Source organism: Panthera onca, chromosome E1 (assembly GCF_046562875.1).
Source record: "Panthera onca isolate mPanOnc1 chromosome E1, mPanOnc1 haplotype 2, whole genome shotgun sequence".
Classification (NCBI taxonomy): domain Eukaryota; kingdom Metazoa; phylum Chordata; class Mammalia; order Carnivora; family Felidae; genus Panthera; species Panthera onca.
The window spans coordinates 30873631-30899434 of NC_138352.1; the positions used below are offsets into that span (position 1 = coordinate 30873631).

The 25804-nt window shown below is 40.6% G+C and overlaps 1 protein-coding gene across 1 annotated transcript; it reads left to right on the plus strand.

Moving 5' to 3' along the window:
* Nucleotides 1–19766: 19766 nt before the first annotated feature.
* Nucleotides 19767–20714, plus strand: LOC132687095 (olfactory receptor 3A1-like). Its single transcript, XM_060644994.3, has one exon. It carries the CDS (start codon nt 19767–19769, stop codon nt 20712–20714), a length of 948 nt encoding a protein of 315 aa, XP_060500977.2.
* Nucleotides 20715–25804: the final 5090 nt, after the last annotated feature.

A 25804-nucleotide genomic window follows, 5' to 3' on the forward strand; every position in this document is an offset into this window, starting at 1 on the left:
CCATTCCAGAGCCCATTTCCTTGGTATGCAAACCAAGTTGAGAGTCCAGTGAGGGGTCTTGGGATGGCATTCACCCAGACAAGAAGATGGGCACTTCTTAAGCAAAGAGGAGGGACAGTCACGCTTGCCCAGAGACCCTCACGGAGGCAATAGCTTATAAAGAACAGAGAGATAGAGACAGACAGCTAATATGACATCATTTCACATTGGGATTTTTCTCCACTCCACTGTTACCCCTTGAGGCTTCAGAAATTAGCACCTTCCAGGGGGAGACAGAACCAGGTAAACACTTGTGTTTGCCATAGACATAATGATCTCTAGAACCTTTCAAATGTTTTGGACTTCCTCAACATGTTTCCAAGTATGACCTTCATGGATATGGAAAAATTCATTCATTTTTTTAACAAAAATGTTTTTCACCACCTACTATTATTGATCTTACAAATAAAAATCAGTTATTTTACCAGAAAATATGGGTTTGTTCAGGAATATCAGAGGACTGCAGTTTGGAACAAGCAAGCTATGGCAAAAACCATAGGTGAGTCCCACAAACAAAAGAAAGGAATGTTATTTTATGAAGAAATAGGAAGTTGAGAGGAGTTCTTGTCCCTTCGAGAAAAGCAAGAGTTGAGAGTGATGATGGTTTCTCATTGGCTGAGTTGCTGGGGTAGTCTATTACTTGTCAGAGGTGAAATGTACATCTTTTTGTCTTGGGGCCCGAAATTGAGGATTCTTTTCCCCTGAGCATTCTTCCATTGGGGTCTGCATTGACAGTTCTTCCTAGAACTGAGGTGGAGTGGCATAGAGTGAGAGCTCCCCCCTTCTGGCTTCCACACTCCATTTTAATGATGTTTCCCTTTATTAATTTTCATACTGTGTACCTGCACTGCTATCAGCATTGCATGGAGTTAAAATGAATTTCAGAAAGTCTTAAAGTACAGTAAAGGTCACACAGTTTCAGAGGTGACCTTGGGACTTTGGGTTTCTGGTTTAGTTCAGCCCATTGTCTTCGGTGGGGAAGAGCAGTGTCTTGTAACTACACAGCTTTGCCTGCAGCCTGGGGCTGAGAGGAGGGTGGAGCCTGGGCAGGATCTGCTCCTATCTCAGTCCTGGAGCAGCATCCCTGGACTTCCCTCATCTCACAAGGTCATGTCACATCTCCCAACACAGCTCACATTAACCATCCTCAAACTTGGCATCTCTTCTAGCCTCAAACGAATGCCTTGCCATTTTTTCTGCTTCCACTTACAATCAAGACCCTGTAGCATCCTGATCCTAAATATTTTCCAACCTTCAAGGCCCCCAACATCATAAAGGAAGAGAAAGGTTTGGAGTATGTTTTAGACCAAGACTGCCCTACTTTTGCTAACTCCTGAAAGTGGCTTCAGGCATCAGACTCAACTTGTAACAATTCTTTGTTAAGTCAGAAAGCTTTCCCATTGGCTTTCATTAGCATGTTTGGGAGAAACTCTTTGCAGGATCAATTGAGGAGCTTCATGGTGGCTCTGGAGGAGCTGGAAGGGAATTAGGATAAGTAGGGATTTCTGTCAACAGCTGTCCATAGAAGGGAACCACAGGTTACAGAAACCACTATTGCACATTCTGCTCCTGACATGACAAAGGTTATTTTCTCTCCCTGGAAAGTCTTTTCTCTCACCTTATTAACCCAAGACATTCCATCCTCGAAGACTTGGCACAGGTCTTCTCTCTCCAGGAAACCATCCACCAGCCCTTAGGGTTGGGTGCCCTTCCTCTATACCCCCATGGCAATCTAAAGGTACGACAAGCTGATGATCGTCAATTCTTACATCCATCCCAGATGCAATGCTGTTGATCCTAATACCTAGCTGTGCACTGGATATGTCTACATGAACATTCCACAGGAACCTCCAACTCCACACATACAAAACCAAATGCACCATGTTTGCCCCTATTATACAAAAGGAACACATGAAAAGACACACACACACACACACACACTCACACACACCTAGAACCCTAAAAACACATGGCTTTTTGTGGAAAGGTCACAGGCAAAGAAATAGCAGGGCACAATGATCTCCTGAACTCTCCCTATTGCCCATGGAGGGTGGTAAAGGGTGAACATCACGAGACTGGACGGACTAGGGCAAGCTTTTCGGTAGAGAGGGACTCCACCCCCTACAGACACTCGATATATTTATGGGAATTGGAAGAAAGAGGGAAGCATCCAGGCAGCTGCCCAACAGCCGGTGCCTCCTGGATGGGGAAGTAAGTTTGTTAAATGGGGATGCCTCCAGTGGAGCTGAGCCTTGGTTATCACCCTGTTTTTCCACCGAACCGCTGAGCTGACTTCTTGCTAAGCTACTGAAAGGGGGGAGATATTGCCAGACAATATGATAGACAAGAGGTGACCAAGATATATGGTCCCTGCTCACGTGAAAAAGGCAAGCCTTCACCAATAGTTATCTCTTATTCACTACGCATATACATTCACACACCCACATGCTCTGCCACATGCCCACGTTATCATTTTTTGTTTTACCAAAAGAGGCATGACACTGAATGAATTTTTTCAGCTTTTAAAAAATTATCTTTATATGTTGAGCTTCATTTATTGTATTACTCTTCAAATTTTTTAAAAGTTTATTTATTTATTTTGAGAAAGAGAGAGAGAAAATACAAGAGCCAGGGAGGGGCAGAGAGAGAGGGAGAGAGAGAGAATCCCAAGCAGGCTCCGTGCTACCAGCACAGAGCCCGAGGTGGGGCTCAAACTCATGAACCATGAGATCATAACCTGAGTCTAAATCAAAAGTCGGAGGCTCAATCCACTGAGCCACCTAGGTGCTCCCCTCTTCAAATTTTTTTCAATGACTTTCTAATATTCTATTATTTGCATTTGCCAAAATTTACCTTATCACTGGATATTTCGTTCCAATTTTTCACTATTATAAATAATAATGGAACCAAGTCTCTTCATCTCTGATATTTGTCCTCTGTTCTGAATAGTTTCTACCCCTAATTTGGGCAAAGAACTTGTCTTTTCCATTGATATTCTACATTCTCAAGACTAGATTCCTCCTTACCTTATGACAAAAGCATAAATTACTTCACGACTTTCTTTTCTATAAGAGACAGGGAAACATGCATTCTTCACACCCCCCACCTATATTGTTCATATTTATTGCTCGTATCTTTGTTTTGAGAGTTTTCACTGGCTTCAGGGCTTGTTGACTTATTTGTTAGCATAGGTTTTTCAATTCCGTTAACTACGAAGGAAGAGGAAAAAAGATTAATTATGTAAATATGTGGCAATTCAAAGCCTTCATGTAATAATGATCACCTAGTGGGAAGGAAGGAAATTTGCTTGAGTTTTTAGACCATTTAATTAATATTGGGACTTACGAGGATGCTGCAGCTGCTGGTGATGATGGCTGCCGCCATTTTTACTAAAGATGATAGGGAAGCAGAATTTTACTCAACAGGATAACCTTGCTACACTATCCAGACTTCATTTGCCATGGGGCTGAAAAAGTCTACAAAATCTCTCTCCAATTTTTTAAATTTGATTAATAATACTCTGCCCATTAGTTTTCTTTTTAATGTGTTTCATAAATAAAACAACAACATAACTATATTGCATATGCAATGGTGCTCTCAGCTTGAGAATGAAAGTTATTTCACCTCAGAATTAAGGTGACGATGGGTCGTCTGGGTAGCTCAGTCCGGTTTAGCATCCGACTTCGGCTCAGGTCATGATCTCATGGTTCATGAGTTCAAGCCCCGTGTTGGACTCTGTGCTGACTGCTCAGAGCCTGGACCCTGCTTCAGATTCTGTGTCTCCCTCTCTGTGCCCCTTCCCCGCTCACACTCTGCTCTCTCTCTCTCTCAAAAATAAATAAACATTTAAAAAATGTTTTTAATTTAAAAAAATAAAGAATTAAGGTGCTGAGAGGCCTGCTGAGTTCAGCTTGCATAGGGGATAGTAGAGCCTCCTGGAAGAGGGCACAGAGAGTTGCTATGCCCAAGGCCAAGGCCAAGGGGTTGGATATTACAAGTAAGCTCATCTTCTGATGCCATTCCTGCCTTGTCCCACCTCCAGACTCACACTGGATCCAAGGAAGAGAGAGTTCCAATAGAGGTAATAAAAATAAAGTTTTCCTGATTATTCCTTTATTGGTAGGTACTTAAATTACAGTATTTACAAGTCCCCATTGTGCACATGGCTCTCCTACATTTAGAACAGATTCCCAGAAGTGGTTCAAAGGTTAGGAAGACTGGTATATTTGATAATAAGGCATTTTTCCAAGTCCTCTCTTCAATGATAGACTGTTTTCCCCTAACAGTTTTCAAACATAAAGTTCAGATAGTTATACAGTGAGCACCCATGTACCCATTATCTCAATTTTACCAGTATAATTTATTGTAGTTGTTTTATCACATATTTATCCATCTGTCCTTCTTTCTACCCATCTATCACTCCATCTTGCTCTTTGATGCATTTCAAATAAGATTGTAGGCATCAGTACACCTCTCCCTCAGTAATTCAGCATGCATATCATTAACGTGAGCTCAATATTTGTTTTTAGTTCTTTTTTATGCAAAAAAGACACAAAAGGTTGTACGATTACAACCTTTATATGACATTCTAACACAGATAACTATGGCAATGAAGACACATCAGTGGTTTCTAGGGGGATGGAAAGGGCAAATAGGACTGACTACAAAGGGACATGAGGGGATTTTTGGAGTGATAGAAATATTCTACATCTTGGTGGTGGTATATACAACTGTATACATTGGTCAAAACTCATAGACATCTATAAAGGGTGAACTTTACTGTTTGTAAATTATACCTCAACAAACATGACTTTAAAAAAAGAATAATAACGCAGTAAAGCAAATATCTTACCTACTATGCAATTTGTGAAAGAAAACATTCCATTGCCTTTGAAAACTCCCGTGTATCTCTCCTTAATCCTAACGTTCTATCTCCTCACTCAGGTAATACTATTCCAAAAAAAATCCCTTTAAAATCTTTTTTTATTACATATATATGATTCTCCAAGCAAAATATTAAGTTTTGCATGTATTTGGTCTTTGTATAAATGAGATCATTCAGTAGTTATTCTTTTGAGTTGTTCATTTTACTCAATTTAATGTTTGTGTGGTTCTCCAATAGAGTAAGTGTTTCTTATTTGTTTTTTATGGTGGTATAGCATTGTGTGGCATGACTATACCACAATTCATTTGTTTTCTGTGTGCAGGTGTTTTGTTTCTGTGAACACTCTTGTACACGTCTTCTGGTGCACACATGCAAGAATTTCTCTTTGGTGGCTAATTGAGAATGGAATTTGTGCATCTTCAGATTTAAAGGATTTAAAAGGTTTTGTTTTCCAAAATGCTTGTACCACGTTAAGGTCTTACCAGCGGTGCATAAGAATTTTTGTTGCACTATATTCTCATCAAAACTGGCTGCTTTCTCATTTCTTCACTTAGAACAATGTAGTGAGGATGAAATGGTGTCTCCAGAGATGCCTAGGTGATTCAGTTGGTTAGGCGACTGACTCTTAATTTCCGCTTGGGTCATGATCTCACGGTGGTGGGATCAAGCCCCACATTGGGCTATATGCTGAGCATGGATCCTGCTTAGGATTCTCTCTCTCCCTCCGCCCCTCCCCTGCTCGTACATGCACATGCACATGCACACACACACACACTCTCTCTCTCTCTCTCTCTCTCTCTCTCTCTTTCTCTGTTTCTCTGGAAAAGAGAAAAAGAAAAAGAAAAACAAAAAGAAAAAGAAAAAGAAAAAGAAAAAGAAAAAGAAAAAGGTGTTTCCAGCATGATTCTCATTTGCATTTGCTAGATTACAAATAAAGCTGAGCTTCTTCTCCTGATTTCACTGGCCATTTGTGTCTCCTGTGAAATCCCACTTTTTTGCCCATGATCTATTTTATCCCTTTTATTTTTTGTATTTGTTGCAGAAGTTTTCGATATGTCTTGGAGTCTCCAAAGTAGCTCTATGTGCTGCATATCTCTTCTAATTTGTAGATGTCTTTTTACTTAAAAATTGTTGTCCTGTGATGAGTAGAGGTTTTAAATTTTAACGTAGGCAAATCTCTCAGTCTTTTTAAAATGATTAATGCCTTTTGGACTTCTTTAAGATCCTCCTAGAGGATCATGAAGATATCCCATAGACTATTTTTAAGGTTTTACATTAAAATTTTTTAAATTTATTTTTTAAATTTATTTTTGAGAGAGAGAGAAAGGCAGAGTGTGAGTGACATAGGGGTAGATAGAGAGGGAGGCAGAGAACCCAAGGCAGGTTCCAGGCTCTGAGCTCTCAGCACAGAGCCTGAAATGGGGCTCGAACTCATGAACCACAAAATCATGACCTGAGCAGAAATCGGACACTTAACCAACCGAGCCACCCAGGTGCCCCAAGGTTTTTTACATTTTTACTCTTCAGTGTAAGTACCTCATGTACCTGAAGCTGATTTTTGTGTACGGAGTGAAAAAGATATTGTTTCATATTTTTTTTCCTCTATGGACACACTTTACTGAAAGGTCTTTTTCTTACTTCCCTGTAAGGCTGCCCATGTCACATATCACATTTCTACATATTATTTCCAGGCTCTCTAATGCGTCTTTTTGGTTCATTTCTCTAATTTTGCTCAAATATGACATGGTCTTAATTTCTATACCTTTAAAGTATGATATGATGCCTTGTAGGGCAGTCAGGTGCAGTTTCGTGCAAGAAACTCAGTAAGAGAGCCATATTGTGGAAGTAGCAGCTTTTAGCTAGAATAGAGTCCAGGGTTGAGAACAAGGTTTACCAGAATGATCATGACTCAGATGTGGAGCCCCAGGCTTGTCCACTGCACAACAGATACCAGCCATATTGTAAGATGGACGGCAAGCATCTGAGGGTGGAAATTGTGCTCACTCTTTCCCAACTGGCTAATATACTATAGGCAGAGTCATCTACAACAGACCAGGAAAGAGCTGAAAAAGGTTGGCACTCACATCAAAGTACATCTTGGTGGCAGAGAGTCACAGGAGTGTATGTGGCAGCAGTTGCTTTTTGAAGTGATTTGGAAGAAGAGGGATGGAAAGTTTCATAGAGTTTCAGCTCTTCTAAATTGTAGATGCACAACATCAGGTGAGTTACTGAACTTCTCTGGGCCTGTTTCCTCCTGCATGTAGTGGGGCAAATAATGAAACTGCATCCATGAATTATCGGGAGGATTAAGTAAGATAATGCACTAAAATGCAACAGATATTGGTGCTTGTTACCATATTATTGTTAATACTTGTTGGTCCCCTACCAAGTGCTTTAAGCATGTAATTTTATTTAATTCTTAGACCAACCCTATGTGGTCAGAGAGGTTGTTCTCATTTCACAGATGAGGAAACTGAAACCCAGAGGAGCTCAGCAGCTGGCCCTAAGTCACGCCGTGAATAATTGGAAAGTTAGTCTGACTGTAGCATGCCCATGCTTTTCATATAACGCCAGGCTGCCCTGGCAAAGTAGTAGGAGCTGGGGGCTCTATCTCTAAAGAAATGCAAAGTTTTCATTATGGTGGGCAGTCACTGCTTGAACAGGTGGTAGGACACTGAGGGAGGACTAGACAACCTCTCTACATTTTGTTTGTTAATCTCATCATCTGGACCCTTGGCTTCTAAGAACCTGGCTTAAAAGCCAGTGTAGGAGACCCTGGGGATCCCCATGGTCCCTCCTAACACTACTCAGTTCTATTACAACTTCTAGAATCATTATGGGACCCAATAATGTAATCCCAGTGTCCCTGAGGGGGAAGGCATTGCATTCCTGAGGACTCATTAGGAAACTGAGTTTGCGAAGTCTTCTCCCTTTTGCCCCTTCCCTTGTGCCTCCTCTTATCCCCAGGCCAATGCAAGCCTGGGAGCTGGCTACTCTCTGATCAGAGCTCTTCTTTGGGTCAAGAATCTGGAAGAGCAAGGCACTCAGGGATGGACTCTGGTTAAGTCCTAGCTCCACCATTAGTTTCATGGGTTGCATTGAAAAGACAGACATTCTAGGGTTTGGAGAGGAAGATGGTGGCAGAGTAGGAGGACGCTAGGCTCACCTCATCCCATGAACACAACTAGATAACTATCAAATCATCCAAAATACCCCAGAAATTGACCGGAAGTCTGAAAGAGCAAACTCCACAACTAAAGGCAAAGAAAAGGCCACATTAAAGAAGGTAAGAGGTTGGGGCGCCTGGGTGGCTCAGTTGGTTTAGCATCGGACTTCGGCTCAGGTCATGATCTCACAATTTGTGGGTCCGAGCCCCATGTTGGGCTCTGTGCTGACAATTCAGAGCCTGGAGCCTGCTTCCGATTCTGTGTCTCCCTCTCTCTGTGCCCTTCACCCACTCACACTTTGTCTCTTTCTCCAAAATAAATAAACATTAAAAAATTTAAAAAAAAAGGTAAGAGGTATGACAGGGGGGAGAAACACATTGTGGGTGCTGCGGAGAAGGATCTGTGGTCAGGAGGAGAGGCCAGAGAGAGAGGAGCACACAAGGAAATGCACAAGGAGAATGTTTCCCCAAAGGTATTGGCTTGGAAAATGGGAGTGGGTAAAATAAGTTCTTGCAACCAGCTGGGCTTAACACCCAGTTTCAAAGGTCAGTGGGCTTGGCTGGGATGGAGCCCTGAGGGCAGTGCACTGCTCCTGGAGAAAGGCAGGGAAACAACCTAAGGGCAGATAGCTGGGAAACCATGATCTGAAGAGAACCTGGGCACACACAAGCACCAACCCCCTGCACTCTGGTGCGATCGCACTTCTAGGTCATGCTCACCTCAGTCACAGCATAGCCTCCCGCCACCAGAAGACCAGCAGAAACCCTGCCCCATCACATCTCCCAACCAGAGAGTTCTGCAGGGCCTCAGCTCTGGTGGAGGTGCTGTTAGGTCTCATTTCAACAGACCAGAGCACACCTACTTAAAACTCTTCACATTCAGGCCAGGGACCAAACACTGCTCACAGCAAGCAAAGAGAACCTCTGCAGACGACTGGCCTGAAGAATAGAGCAGCCAAAACACAACAGCAGAGTGCACACAGAACCCAGGAGAAACTCCTTGAAGTGCCAGGACCTGGCACCATGTGAACTCGTATTCATAAGGCCATTACCTTCAGGAGCAGGAGACATTTCTGTGGCCTTTCTAATACAGAGAAGAAGGCAGAGACCTAGACAAAATGCCAAGTTGGAGGAATTTATCCCAGATAAAAGAACAAAACACCTAAGCAAAATAGATATAAGTAAATCCTTGATGGAGAATTTAAGGCAACAGTCATAAGGATACTCATTGGGCTTGAGAAAAGAATAGACGACGTCAGTGAGAGCCTGACCACAGATAAAAGAGTTTAAAAGAATCAATCAGAGATGAAGAATGCCATAAACAAGATTAGGAACGGGCTTGATATAATGAACAAATAGCAGGCTTGAAGAAGCAGAGGAATGAAATAGTGACCTAGAATTATGGAAATAATGGAAATAATGGAAAATAATGATGTTGATAAAAGAGAGAAAGAATTGTGCAACATGAGAATGGACTTAGGGAGCCCAATGACTCCATCAATCATAATGACATTTGTATTATAGGAGTCCCAGAAGAAGAAGAGGGAGGAAGGAGGCAGAAAACTTATTTGAGGAAATAATAGCTGAAAATTTCCCTAATCTGGGGAAGGAAACAGACGTCCAGATCCAAGAGTCAAAATCAACAAAAGCAGGCCAACGCCAAGACATATTATAATTAAATTCACATAATAGAATGATAAAGAAAAAAAATCTTAAAATCAGCAAGACAAACAAAGTCCTTAACTTACAAGGGAAAACCCATAGGCTAGCAGGAGATTTCTCAACAGAAGTTGGCAAGCCAGAAGGGAGTGGCATGATATATTCAAAGTGCTGAATGGGAAAAATCTGCAGCCAAGAATACTCTATCCAGCAAGGCTATCATTCAGCATAGGAGAGATAAAGAATTTCCCAGACAAACAAAAACTAAAGGAGTTGATGACCACTAAACCAGTCTTGCAAGAAATGCTAAAGGGGACTCTGAGTGGAAAGGAGACACCAAAAATGACAAAGACAAGAAAGAATCAGAGAAAATCTCCAGAAACAATGACAAAACAAGTAATAAAATGGCGCTAAATACATATCTATCCATAATTACTTTGAGTGTAAATAGATTAAATACTCCAATCAAAAGACATACGGTATACGGTGTAAGACAATGGTCCAGTTTCATTCTTCTGCATGTTGCTTTCCAGTTTTCCCAACACCATTTGTTGAAGACACTGTCTTTTTCCCATTGGATATTCTTTTCTGCTTTCTTGAAGATTAATTGACTATATAGTTGTGGGTTCATTTCTGGGCTTTCTATTTTGTCCTGTAGATCTCTGTGTCTATTTTTGTGCCTGTATATATTTGTAATATAACTTGAAGTCTGGAAGTGTGATGCCACCAGTTTTGTTTTGTTTTCTTTTTCAAGGTTACTTTGACTATTCAGGGTCTTTTGTGCTTCCACACAAATTTTGGGATTGTTTGCTCTAGCTCTGTGAAAAACGTGGGTGGTATTTTGATAAGGATTGCATTAAATGTGTAGACTGCTTTGGGTAGTAAGGACATTTTAATATTATTTCTTCTGCTCCATGAGCATAGAATGCCTTTCTATTTCAATGTCTTTCTTCTTCAATTTCTTTCTTCAGTGTTTTATAGTTTTGAGAAGACTGGCCTTTCACCTCTTTGGTTAGGTTTATTCCTAGGTATCTTATGGGTTTGGGTGCAATTGTAAATGGGATTTATTACTTAATTTCTCTTTCTGCTGCTTTATTATTGGTGTATAGAAATGTAACAGATTTCTGTATGTTGACTTTGTATCCTGAAACTTTACTAAATTCATGTATCAGTTCTAGCAATTTTTTGGTAGAGTCTTTTGGGTTTTCTACATAGAGTATCATGACATCAGCAAAGAGTGAAAGTTTTACTTTTTCTATGCTTATTTGGATGCTTTTTATTTCTTTTTGCTGTCTTATTGACGTGGCTAGGACTTCCAGAACTATGCTAAATAACAGTGGTGTGAGTGGACATCTTTTTCTTGTTCCTGACCACAGAGGAAAAGCTATACATTGTTCCCCACTTAGGATGACATTAGTGTTTGTTTTTTCACATATGATCTTTATTATGTTGAGGTATGTTCCCTGTAAACCTACTTTGTTGGAGAGTGTTCATAAAGGACTGTTGTACTTCTCAAATGCTTTTTGTGCACCTATAAAGGATCATATAGTACTTATCCTCTCTTTTATTAATGTGATGTATCACATTGCTTGATTTGGGAATATCGAACCACCCTTGAAACTCAGGAATAAGCAAAGGAAACAATCAACAAAACTCAAAGACAATCTATGGCATGGGAGAAGATATTTGCAAATGACGTATCTGATAAAATATATCTGATCTCCAAAATATATAAAGAACTTATGGGAACTCAGCACTCAAAACATGAATGATCCAATTAAAAAATGAGCAGAAGACATGAACAGACACTTTTCCAAAGAAGACATACAGGTGGCCAATAGATACATGAAAAGATGCGCAACATCAGCGATCATGAGAGAAACACAAATTAACACTATAATGAGATATCACCTCACACCTGTCAGAATGACAAAAATCAACAATACAAGAAGCAACAGATGTTAGTGAGGATGTGGAGAAAGGGGAATGTTCTTACACTGTTGGTGGGAATGCAAACTGCTGCAGCCACTCTGGAAAATAATATGGAGATTCCTCAAAAAGTTAAAAATAGAACTACTTATAATGCAGAAATCACACTACTAGGTATTTGCCCAAAGGATACAAAACACTCATTCAAAGGGGCACACGAGCCCTGAAGTTTATTGCAGCATTATCAATAACAGTCAAATTATGGAGACAGCCCAAGACTCCAACTGATGCATGGATCAAAATGATTGATAAATATATCGGAATGTTACTCAGCCATCAAAAAGAAAGAGATCTTGCCATTTGCAACAAAGTGGGTGGAGCTAGAGTATGTTATGCGAAGTGAAATAAGTCAGAAAAAGACAAATACCATATGATTTCACTTGTATGTGGAATTTAAGAAACAAAGCAAACAAGCAAAAGGGAAAAAAGAGAGAGGTAAACCAAGAAACAAACTCTTAACTATAGAGAACAAACGGAGGGTTACCAGAAAGGAGGTTGGTGGGGGGTTGGGTGAAATAGGTGATGGGGATTAAGGAGTGGACTTGTGGTTATGAGCACCAGGTATTGTAAGGAAGTGTTGAATCACTATATTGTGTGTACGCCTGAAGCTAATATTACACTGTGTGTTAACTAATTGGAATTTAAATTAAAACTTTTTTGAAAAGAAAGAAACTTTCTGGACTTCACTGTCCTTGGGTGATAATGGGATTACCAACATTCCCACAGAACAATATGAGAGATGGAGTAAGGAGCTCTGTGTGAGGCCTTTCTGAGAAAATCAAAAGCATCACAGAGTTGCGAAGCATCATTATTGGGTTCATTAAGGCCTTGGGTTGTTTACCAGCATGTGGTTCCCCAAAGCCCCACTCCTTCCCAGGGTGACTAATTTTTGAGGTCTGCAGGGGATGTGGCACCGCAGTGGATAGAGTCCCACAAAAAGAGATGATCTCACATCTTTCTCATTCACTTTCTTATATATGACCCCTTCCGGGCTCTCTGGGGCCAGGGCCCACATGATACGGCACCCTCTTCATTCCCTCCATCAGAAACCTGTCTGGCTCTGTACCTGTAACAAGGTGAGTGTTCTCCAGGGTCCTCCTTCTGTTCCCTAATAATAGGTAAGACACTTGAGTTGTTACCACGCAAGTCAAACCTCCTATTTCAAAGAGGTTATAGTAAAGAGAGTCTTGCCCGGGGTAACAAGTCAAGTGAGGGAAAGGGTTGCCACCCTCCTGTGCCAAAGCATTTTGCCAACACCTGTCATTCTTGGACAAAGCTTGCCTTCTGTTTTTAATTGGAGTGAGTATGAGGGCATTCATATAATCTAATCCCCCAGCTGGACCCGTTCCTTAGGAAGTAACCTTGGGCCAGACCCCTATCTCAGGTGGGCTGAGTGTCTTCATCATCAGGTGCATAAAGCTTTTAGTTGGAATATCGGAGTGGGGAGCAGTAAACACCCAGCAGGATAGCTTGGGGCTCACCCAAGAATGGTAATCTAGAAGGACCTCTTCAGTCGAGGTGACCATGATGATCCTGTTTAAGGTGGACTTCTGGGGTGCCTGGATGTCTCGGTTGGCTAAGCGTCTGACTTCGGCTCAGGTCATGATCTCACAGTTCACGGGTTCAAGCCCCGCGTCAGACTCCGTGCTGATAGCCCGAAGCCTGGAGCCTGCTTCAGATTCTGTCTCCCTCTCTCTCTCTGCCCCTCCCCCACTCACACTCTGTCTCTCTCTCTCAAAAATAAATAAAAACATAAAATAAAAAGGATGGACTTCTTAGATGCATAGACCAGTAGCCATCGTGTTACTGAGCGCAAGTGGGGCTCCCTGTCACCTGAAAGGTAAAGAGACAAGTTTTGACTGGAAAGAAATTTGAGCTTTACTCAGGAGCCTGGCCACCTGAGGAGAAGACAGACTCTCGTCCAAAGACCAACTCCCAGGTTTCTGCCTGGCCCAGAGGTTTATATAGGGGTTTAGGGTAGTTAGTTAGCAAAAGGAGTGCAGTGGCCTACGAAGTTTCTCCATCATGTGTAGACTCTATGATACCAGCTACAAATATGATCTCAGTGCTTGGGGGTTGTGCCAGGGAATCCGGTTCCTGTTTTGTGATGTGCAGGAGTACTGTGTTCTTTCTGCCAAGGAGAGCCCAGGTCTATAGATACACAAAAGGAGGTTAGTAAAATCATTTACGTGACCTGAAAAAGAAAACTATTTTGCTAATAAAAGTGTTAGGCTATCAGAAAGCTAAGGAGGCTTCAAACAGACCTGCTGGCTTCTGTGGCCTGGGAAAGTTCTGGTCCTTCACTCCTCAAGGCCAGTGGGCAAATCTCTCAGAAAATAAATTAGTTTACTACAGATAAAGGGCCTTAGGTCAGCGAGTAAGGAATACATTATCTGGGAGCAAGTTAACATTTACAACCAGCTAGAGTACTGTTACGATCGTAAAATCTCAGTGGTGGTAAGTCTCACCTCTACAGAGTGAGGGTTACCTGGCATCCCTGTGGGGTGTAGTCTTCTGGCCTACACTTATTTATTCATACGGTCTATCCCCTCCTAATTGCCAAATTCTTTGCAGCTGTTTTCAAGAAAAGACACTATGTCAGTGAAGGGATTATTGCGGTTCCCAATGCCCCATCTAGATAGAGGGAGTGGATGTTCTTACAACAGCAGTTCTGGGCCTTTTACTCAAACTTACACTTCCTTCAAATTCTATTAATTGTCCCCAGTCTCGCATAAATTCCATCTCATTCAAAAAGCCTTTCCCAACTAATACAACCCAATCTGATGCCTCCTTTCATTACAATTTTTTTGATCTTATGGTCAGGGCTGCCAACTTCATTCATTTATTTATTTCAGAAATATTGAGCACCTCCTGTATGCAAAATGTGAGGATACGCATAGAAACTGCAAAGCTGAGTGAAGCATAATATGCCCGGAAGCCACTTAAAGTAGGCAGAGGAGTAGAGAGGAGTCACTAGAGAGAAAATGCCATGCAAGAGAGTAACGGAAAGAATTGCCTTGAAGTACGCAGTTAGAATGTTACATGAGTTTCCTGGAGAGAAGCTTGAGATGGGGAAGGATCAGGAAAACTTTTACAGAAGAGAAACATTTTAGTTGAGTCTTCAAGGATTTCAGCAGTTGGAGTTAGCGAGATGACATTGCAGATAAAATGAACAGTTTGAGCAAAGATAGGGAAGTATGAGACGGAAGAATATGAGATCTTATAACGCAAGTTCAAGTAGATTCAAGAGGGCATTTGAGAGGCAGTTTAATTATTCTCCGATGATGTAATATGTGTGGACAGCTGTTTTGCTCTTATTGACATCAAATCACACAGTGTCTACTGAATGAGCCTAGGTCTATAATTAGATCTGCAGGGTGACTCAAGAGGAGCCGTGGATTTCTGAGCTAACAAAAGACCTTAGGAGACACTGCATCAAATTTCTCACCCACATGGAATCTTCTAAGCAGCATCCCCTAAAACTGACCGCCACCAACATATAAGGACCTAATTTGGATTCTGGCATTGAGGTTTTCATCAACCGTCCTTGCATGTCTGTAGCTGCTGGTCTGCCTTAACTGCACATATGAAACAAACACGTGTATAGAAAAGAAGATGTCTGCAGGGAGTCAGTTTCTGGCCAAGGGAGCATGAAATGGAAAAAGAGAGCAAGACGCCATTGGGGTGGTTTCCATGGACTGTTCAGAGACAAGGATGTTGCAAGATATTCTAAACTCCTGTAATTTTCCTAAATTTGTCATTGTTTTTATGCACTATCCATAATTATCAGAAAAACTCTTAACATGAGAAGGGACCAAGTTCTTATTTTTGACAGAACAGGAATAAAGGGTGATGATTATGATGGTGGAGGGGAGGTTGTGATTGGGGGGCACTGTAGCCTGCCATCAGCCAGAGGAAGACCATGAGATACAGCACTGAAGAGGCATGGAAAGCAGGCTGGTTTCCTTTGAGCAACATGGGATATCTTTGGGTAAATGGAAAGCAGAGGGCTGGGAGGCAGACTGTTGGTGTCTGAGAAGTGTCCTCACGCACCCGCACTCAGGAGAGACCTGAGGTTCTGCTACATTTGGTGACAAATTTAGAAAACCTGAACCAGGCAGACATATCAGAGAAAAGGCTCTCACAGGATAGGTGAGGGAGGAAAGATCCAGAATGAACTCTGTGGTTGGTAGAAAGCAGAACGAAGTGAGGCAGGTGCCGACTGTCACCATGACCACAGAGTCTGCTTGTTGCCAAGCTCCCTACCACAGGTGTGTGAGCTTAAAAGCATGAGGTCTGAAAGGCACAGCCACCTGGTCTAGAGAATAAGTTTCTCAGAAGAGTATGCCCAGAGCAGTCCTAAAGAGAATTGCAGAGGACATAGAATCTTTCAACCCTCAGTAAGTGTCAGGAAATGCCCCTCGGGGCTTGGTTGGAAGCAGCCAATTTGGGCTGGTCAAATCAGTGGACAAACTTCTGGTGTCCTCATACAAATTCTTTCTCTGATAGCCTCAGAGTAATTTGGGGTAGCAAGTATACAATGGGCTGGCCCAGCAATAGGTACATTAAACCAATTTTTTTTAATGTTTTATGTATTTTTGAGAGAGCACAAGTGAGGGAAAGGCAGAGAGTGAGGGGGACAGAGGATCTGAAGCAGACTCTGAGTTGACAGCAGTGAGCCTGATATGGGGCTTGAACTCATGAACTATGAGATTATGACCTGATCCGAAGTCGGATGCTCAACTTTTGCCACCCAGGTGCATGAGCAATAGGTACATTTTTAAAAAATAGAAAACCAGACATTTTGAAGTATAGTCAGTATTCACTCTAATCCCAACAACTGCAGCCCCACAATGCTCCAACCATAGTTTCCTCTTTAGTAAAATGAGGGAGTAGATATTCTCCAAGGTGCTAATCAACTTAGTCCTTCTTTGATTCAATGACACTATATACAGGGTATACTGAATACAGCTATGTGCACTGATGAGGCCACGGTGTGGATAAGGGTTATAATCAAAATATTTAACAAGTACCAGGCTGGTAATCTCTACCAATGGATTCCAGCTAAATATTACCCTGGATGAGGGTCTCCCACCATGACTCAGGATCTACATTATTTTGATGGAAAACTGATCTTGTATCTTGGATTGTAAAGCATTTCTCAATATTTAGGAACCTACCTTCATAATTCCTATGTCATGATAAATACAGTTGTAGAAATCACAGTTTTCAATTATTATTATCTACGATGCTTTTTATTACCCTTTTTAAAATCCCTAAATGTTTCCAGGGACCAAGGTTAGCAAGTTACTATATTTTAAAAGATCCATCAAAAAGAAAAAAGTCAAAGGTATTAGTTTAAGAATTAGAAAATAAAGATAGTCTTAAAACATTCATCTTCTGCTAAAGCACGCACACAAAGAATAAAATAGGCCATAAGCTTCCATTGATGGATACCACATAAATTAATTTAGGTCATTTCCAGAAGGTTCAGGGAGTTGCTACTTGGCAGATTAAAGGTTTCGAACGATTTATTGATCTTGATTTGACTCACTGATCCATGAAGTAACAAAATAACAATTACACCATTGTACTTCCTTTATGAGTACAACCTACTTGTAATGGAATAGAAGACTTGCTTGCCAAAATTAATTTAATGGGTTAAATTAATTAATTAATTAATTAACGGGTAAGCAAGTCTTCTATTCCATTACAAGTAGGTTGAACTTGCAAAAGAGATACAATGGTGTAATTGTTATTTTATTACTTCATGGAGCAGTGAGGCAAATCAAGATGGGTGTACCATTCTAAACCTTTATTTAATCTGCCAGGTTGCAGCTCCCTGAACCTTCTGGAAACATGACAGAGAGAAGGAGTCTTTGAGCTACTATTGCCTTTGAGCTACTATATCTGCAATCTGGAGAAAGCAGGTCATTAAAAAATATATTTATTGTTATAAAAGTTATCGGATTTGTTGTAGATCATTTGAAAGCAAAAGAAAAGTGGAAAGAGTAATTAAAATTCTCCCATATTCCTAACAGTCAGTGGAACTGAGCAATGCTTATTTTGGGCCATTTTTTAGGTGCCTACATATATGACTCAGGTGTAAATTTATATATTTATATATTTACAATACATATTATATTATATATATTATATTATTATATATATAATATATATAATATAATAATATTATATATATATAATATAATTATATTATATATATATAATATTATTATATTAATATATTGGTATATATAACAATATATTATATTATATTATATTATTATAATATATATAACAATATATTATATTGTCTTGTATTATATTATAATATATTATATTATATTATATTATATTATAATTTATATTATAAGATTTCACCTTATGATTGGGACTTTGGGTTTTATAGCTAATTATTGTAGGCATATAAGGAATACAGTGACTTGTGCTTAATTATTTTTTATCTAATTTGCTAATATCTTAATAATTCTAAGAGTTTACCAGTTTTTTATCCTCTCTTGAGTTTTCTATTTAGACAATTTTATTATTTTCAAATTATTCTTTTCTTTCTTGTTTCCATTATTTAAGCATTTTGTTTCTCTTTGCCTAAAAATGTTTAGAGTAATGAGAAATACCTGAAGTAACAAATTTTTTTTAATGTTTTATTTTATTTTTCGAGAGACAGAGTGTGAACAGGGGAGGGGCAGAGAGAGAGAGAGACATACAGAATCCAAAGCAGGCTCCAGGTTCTGAGCTGTCAGCACACAGCCTGATGTGGGACTTGAACCCATGGATATGAGATCATGACTGAGCCAAAGTCAGACACTCAACCAACTGAGCCACTCAGTCTCCACACTCCCTTCCCTACCCCACCCCCCACTGTGTCTGATTTTAATAGAAATGTCACTACTACTTCACCATTATGAACCATTTGTAGTGGATATGGCCTATCTCATAAAGTGGTGTTCTTCCACTTAAAGTAACTACAAGCAGTTTTTTTCTTTTTTCTTTAAGTATGTATGTAGACATTTATGAATTGTCCTTTGGAAAATTTTCCTCCTTTTAAGCCCACAAGTTTGCTAAGTATATTAATAGATTTACTAATATGAAATCATCCTCTCCTATAAAATATATTAGGTAATGGTGGCTTTCATTTCTTGTACTTAGGATTTCTGCACACATGTTATCAAATGGGAATAGTGTAGGATAATTCCATTTTCTTGCTATTATCGTTACATTTGAGTATCAGACTTTGCTAACTTTAAAAAATGAATTGGAAGGCTTTCATCTTTTATAAGCTAAGAAAATTTATATTACATGAAAATTATATTTACGTTGATAGTTTAAAATAATTTGTATGTAAGGTATAGGAGCCTAGCGCCTACACATGGAAGCACATTACTGCCTATTTTTTTTCCTTTTTTTTTTTTTTTTTTTTCAATTGTAGCTGGTTTATTTGGTTTGGGGACTGTTCTTGAATTGATTGTTGAAATTTAGGAGCAGATAGTATACCAAGGTTATTTTATTTATTTTTGGCCTCTGGTTATGCTGCCTTTACAATTCCTAATTTTGTGTATCTTGACAATTTTCTTGCTGATTTGATATATATTTATTCCTTTGTAAGGACTTTTGATCACTTTATAAGGACTTATGATCAATTCTTCTGCTGTTTCTATTTTTACTAGCTATTCACTTTCACTTTTAGCATGATATTTCTCCAAATCTCCTTATACAGGTTGTTGGTAGAAGGACCTCATTCCCTGATTCTAGGGAACACTGGAAGAAAGGATTTATAGATCTCTTATAAGGAGGGGGGATACCAAGGTAGTTGTGTAACTCACCTGGAACTTGGGTGAGGACATTGAGGTGAAGACTGAGCGTTAATGAGAGATGTGTGGCCTGAGGAGTGGGAAAATACCCACTAGAGACCCGTGGGAATTTACCCTGGGGCTTGGCATTTGAGAGTGAGTCCGTGTATTTTTCTTGAATAACTAAATTAGGAAGATTGATCCCTTTCAGGGACACATGGACCCAGAATCCAGGACCAATGGAACAGCTGTTACTGAGTTCATCCTGCTGGGCTTAGTGGAGACACCAGGGCTACGGCCAGTTGTCTTTGTAGTCTTCCTCTTAGCCTATCTGCTCACTGTTGGGGGCAACCTCAGCATCCTGGCCGCCATCTTGGTAGAGAACAAACTCCACACCCCCATGTACTTCTTCCTGGGGAACCTATCGGTGCTGGACGTTGGGTGTATCACCGTCACTGTTCCTTCAATGTTGGCTCGTCTCCTGTCCCACAAGCATACCATTCCCTATGGAGCCTGCCTCACACAGCTTTTCTTCTTTCATCAGTTGGCTGGTGTGGACTGCTTCCTGTTGACAGCCATGGCCTATGACCGATTCCTGGCCATCTGCCAGCCCCTCACCTATAGCACCCGAATGAGCCAGACAGTCCAGAGGATATTGGTGGCTGTGTCCTGGGCTTTAGCCTTCACTAATGCACTGACCCACACAGTAGCCATATCCACCCTGAACTTCTGTGGTCCCAATGTGATCAATCACTTCTACTGTGACCTCCCACAGCTCTTCCAGCTCTCTTGCTCCAGCACCCAACTCAATGAGCTGCTGCTCTTTGGTCTGGGTATCCTCATGGCGGGTGCACCTGTGATTCTCATTGTCACCTCCTACATCCATGTGGCAGCTGCAGTCCTACGAATCCGTTCTGCTGAGGGCAGGAAGAAAGCCTTCTCCACATGTGGTTCTCACCTCACTGTGGTTGGCATATTCTATGGGACAGGTGTCTTCAGCTACATGAGGCTGGGCTCAGTGGAAGCTTCAGACAAAGACAAAGGGATTGGCATCCTCAACACTGTCATCAGCCCCATGCTGAACCCACTCATCTACAGCCTTCGGAACCCTGATGTACAAGGGGCTCTGTGGCAGGTGCTCACGGGGAAGCGACCCCTTGCATAAAAGTGTATCAGGAGGGTAGAACCACAGGAAGTGTTTCCTGTCTCTCCTAGATCCTTGAGCAAGATGACTCTTGTTATGAAGTGAGACGCCTTGTTCCCCAAGGAGGCTCTCCCTGATAATGTGTGTGGGGGTTCTGTAAACCAGAATCCTTGACTAGTTGCCTTTTGGGCCTAGCTACTCTTCCCACTCCAGATGGAGGTGGAACCCAGGAAGCTCTGTATCCTGAGAGACTCATGGTCCTACAGGCAGGACCTTTTGTTTATTTTTTGCTGAGTTCCCCAAAAATAGACCAGCAAAGATTCTTTCCAAACTAGAATATGGAAAGTCACAGCTTGGTACCAAATATTAGTACACCCTCTTGTCTGGATTCCCCTGAAATAGCTCCCCCAATGTGCTTTGACACAAGGATCCCACACAAGGTTCTGGACCCAGTACAGTATAACTTGAGACACTGAGTGCCCTGTCTGCATTGCAAGATTCTGAGGTATTTAGCAGTGGAGGAGTTATACTTCCTTTGGGACTTCTTTTTTTTTTTTTTCTGAAATGGAAATATCACTCATTGATTTTAAATTTCCCATTAGAAATTATGTTTATAAAAATGAAAACAAAACACAATTTTACCAATGAAAAGTGAAAATCAAATCTTCACCCTCTCTGTCCAGACCCTTCATAATTCAATTTTCAAGAAGAAACCACTGTTAAGAATTTGGTGCTTCCCTTCTAATTTTTTATACATATAAAAACATGTTTATATATATGTCATATCTATAGGGGCATGTTGTACCATGTCTTTTTGTTAAACGTTACTTGGTAGACTTTATTATCTGGCAAAACATCTAGAAACTTACCTCCTCTATTTTAATAATCGCCTAGTGCTAATTTATTAATTAACCATAATTTGCTTAACAATATTCCTTTTGATGGAGTTTAACTATTTCTAGATTTACTCCAATATGATCAATAATATTCTTCAAAGATGTGTTTTTATTATCTTGCAAGCATTTTCATAAGTTCTAATTAATAAGATTTCTGCGTTGAAAAATATAAAAACTTAGATTTTTAAATACATATTTCCCTCTTATCCCACAAAAATTTCACTCTTTTACTGTTACAATAATGGGTGAAACTGCTTGCCTCCTACAGCTTTAACAGTAACTATTATAAATAAATTCTTCTTTTTTAATATTTATTTATTTTGAGTGACAGTAAGAGAGAAAGAGAGGGGGGAGGGGCAGAGAGAGAGGAAGAGAGAGAATCCCAAGCAGGCTCCATGCTGTCAGCACAGAGCCCAACACGGGGCTCCATCTCACGAACCATGAGATCATGACCTAAGCTGAAATGAAGAGTTGGATGCTTTACAAACTGAACCACTCAGGCGCCCCAATAGAAACAAATTCTTCTAATTTTTGACATTATAACGGTTGTAAAATATTAATTATTATTTTAATATGCGTTTCTTTGACATCACGTAAGGTTGAATACATTTTCAAATGTTTATTATCCATGATATGGACTGAATTGTATCCCACCAAAATTCATGTGCTAAAGCCCTTAACCCCCAATGTGACTGTATATGGGATAGGGTCTTTATGAAATAATTAAGGCTAAATGAGATTAATTAGGAAGTATTAATGAGGTATTTCAGGAAGTAGTTAAGGTTACATTAGGTTAGAGCCCTAACCTGCTGGCCTGTGGTCTAGAAGAGAGGAAGTGCCATTCCATGTGAAGACAAAGTGAGAAGACAGCCATCTGCTAGCCAGAGAGAGCTCCACCAGAACCTGGCCGTGCTGGCACCTGATCTTGGACTTCTAGCCTCCAGAACTGTCAGAAAATAAATTTTGTTTTTTAAACCCCCCAATCTATGGTATTTTGTTATGGAGGCCTGGGCTAACTAATATAATTATTAGTATTTCTTCCCTGGGAATTAATTTTTTCCAAAGTTTATTGAGAAATAATTGACAAATATAATTGTATATATTAAAGTGTACAACATGATGATATATAGAGATATATAGATATAGATACATATAGATATAGGTATATAGATAGATATATGCACACGTTATGAAATGATTACCAAGAACAAGATAATTAACACATCCTTTATTTCACATAGCTAATTCTCCCGTGTGTGTGTGTGTGTGTGTGTGTGTGTGTGTGGTGAGAATGTTTAATGTCTATTCAGCCAGTTTCAAGTATACAGTTGCATATTATCAACTATATTCACCATGCTGCATATTAGATTCTCAGAACTTATTCATCCTATAACTGAAGATTTGTACCCTTTGCCCTACATCTCCCCATTTTGTCCTCTCCCCCAGTCCCTGGCAACCACAACCACCATTCTAGTGTCTGTTTCTATGAAGTTGGCTTTTTTTTTTTTTTTTTTTAAGATTCCACATACACATGATACCACACCAAATTTGCCTTTCTCTGCCTGGCTTATTTCACTTAGCATAATGCCATCAAACCCCATCCTCACTGTCACTACAGGAGTTCTATTGTGTGTGTGTGTGTGTGTGTGTGTGTGTGTGTATCAGTATCTATCTATATATCACATTTTCTTTATCTAAACATCTATCAAAGGACTTTAGGCTATTTCTATATCTTGACTATTGTGAATAACACTGCAATTAACATGGAAGTACAGATATCTCTTTGAGATAGTTGATTTCATTTACTTCGGATCTATAACCAGAAGTGGGATTGCAAGATCGTAGGGTAGTTCTATATTTAATTTTTTGAGGAACTTCCATACTGTTTTCCATAGTGGCTGCACCAGGTTGCATTCCCACAAACAGTGCACAAGGTTTGTTTGTTTGTTTTTCCTCCATATCCTCACCAACACTTACTGTCTTTGGTCTTTAATAATTGCCATACTGACAGGTGTGAAGTGATATCTCATGATAGTTTTGATGTGCTGATTATTAGTGATGTTGAACACCTTTTCAAGTACCTGTTGGTCACTTGGATGTCTCTTTGGAAAAATGTCTATTCAGGTCCTTTGCGCATTTTTAAAATGGATATTTTTATTGTGCTGAATGAGTTCTTTATGTATTTTGGATACATAAAGACCCTCTATCAGATGCATGGCTTGTAAATATTTTCTCCCATGTCATAGGTTGCTTTTTCAGTTTATTGATGGCTTCCTTTGTTTGGTAGATGCTTTTTAATTTGATTGTAGCTCCCTCAGCTGAGGTCAACCTTGGCAAAGACCACAGGGGTCTTTGGTGGCCCAAACAGTGATGGCTAGGGCTATTGGGATCCTTGGTGGTGAAAGCTGCTGGCATTCTCCTGTTCTCCTATTTTGCCCATAGGGGTAAGCACTACCTGAGGGGACCCCTCTCGGCCCCAGGTCTAGTGGGCTGGCACCCACAGTGGCCACAGAGTCAGGGTCCTGGGGTTCAGGTGCACTTGCTATGGTGGTGGTGCCGGTGTCTGACATGTGAACATGTGCAGGTATCCCATGGAACTGGGGTCTGGGTTTCTGGGGCTTACCATAGTGACTCAGGCTCTAAGTGGGAGGGGAAATGTTGCAGTGGCTGGCCCAGGGATGACACGAGGTAATGGTGGCTTGGGCCTAGGTGGCAGGGTGCAGCAGCAGTTGGGGCGAAAGCTCCAACTCCAGACCCCAGAGTGTAGAGCAGCAACAGCACAGCCCTGGTGATGGTGGATCAAAGCCCTGAGTCAAGACACCGGAAGTAGGGCAGAGAGCTGCAGCAAGGCAACCTGGTGACGGTAAGTCTCTGCTGAGACTAGGACCTAGGGGTTGGGAGACAAACCAGAGCCCCTGTGATGGAATGTCAGAGCCCTGGCTTAGGGCTTAGGTTGCAGAGCACAGGGCAATGGCAGGACCCCCTGGTGATGGCAGGTCAAACTTTCTGCTTAGGAGCCAGAATGTGGTCACACAGCAGTGCAGCTTGGCTTGGTGATCGTTGGTCAAAGCTGTGACTTGGGACCTCGTGTGTGGGGTACTGAGCAGTGGCAGCTCCTATTTTGTAAATGGCAAGGCACTGTGGTCTTCAGAGGACTGGACACAACAGTGATGGAGCTCCTGGAGATGAGCATGCGACCTCCTATCCTGCCTGCCACCTGGCTAATCTCACAGCTTCCTGAAAATTGTTTCTTTATGTTCTTTGCTTCTTTTTCTACTGAATTGTCAATTTTTTAATTGATCTGCGGGAACTCTTTACGTATTTGCGTATCTTTGGCCATATATTTTACGGATAATTCTACACAGTATTCCAATTTACCATTTTTCTTTCATTTTTGTTTCTGATGTCTTCCAACAATTGGAAGTTCAATAGTTTTGTGTTTTCAAATATATTTTTTATAAATAAACTCATAGGCAATATCCTTTAAGTATTACTCCTTTCCCATGATCTCTGAACAACTTCTAGAGCTCCAGTTCAATATAGTTTTCATTTATCTTTAGAAAAATGTTACTGAATGATGAAAAGCCTTAACATTCGTATGTTCAATCATTAAGACAACAACGCAAGCCTAACTCTGGAAGGTCAGCTCCTCATAAGACTACTGAGTTAAGGTCATAATTCTTTGCAGTGAGAATAAGTAGCAGATATAATTGGAGAGCAAGAGGGCTGTACTGGAGGCAGCAGCTGAAGTCGATCCCAGTTCTGTGCACCAGGCTATTGGGTGGTGCAGAGGCCACTATCACTGAGAGTAGGATGCCTTAGGCTCATCCTGGGGCATAATTCATGGTGAATTAGAAGCTATATTGGTCACAAACAACAGGATAAACAAGTATATCGTTTGGAGGAAAGGGGTTAATTGGACAGGGGTGGAGGAGTCAATCACATAGCATAATTGTTGAGATCATGTGCTTTGGAATTAGACAAATTCAAGTTTGAGCCCCAACCCCTCAAAGCCCTGAGTGTGTGGCCTTCGGCAAATTACTGAGTCACCCTGAACCTCAATTATTTGTCTCTAAAATGGGAAGAGTAACGATTTCTACCTCATGAAATCGTTGTAAGGGTTGATTGCGATTTAGTGCGTATAAATGTTATGGTGTGGGGTCATGTACATATTATCAATTATTATTATGTTAATAGCAACACTGCTAGTCTCCT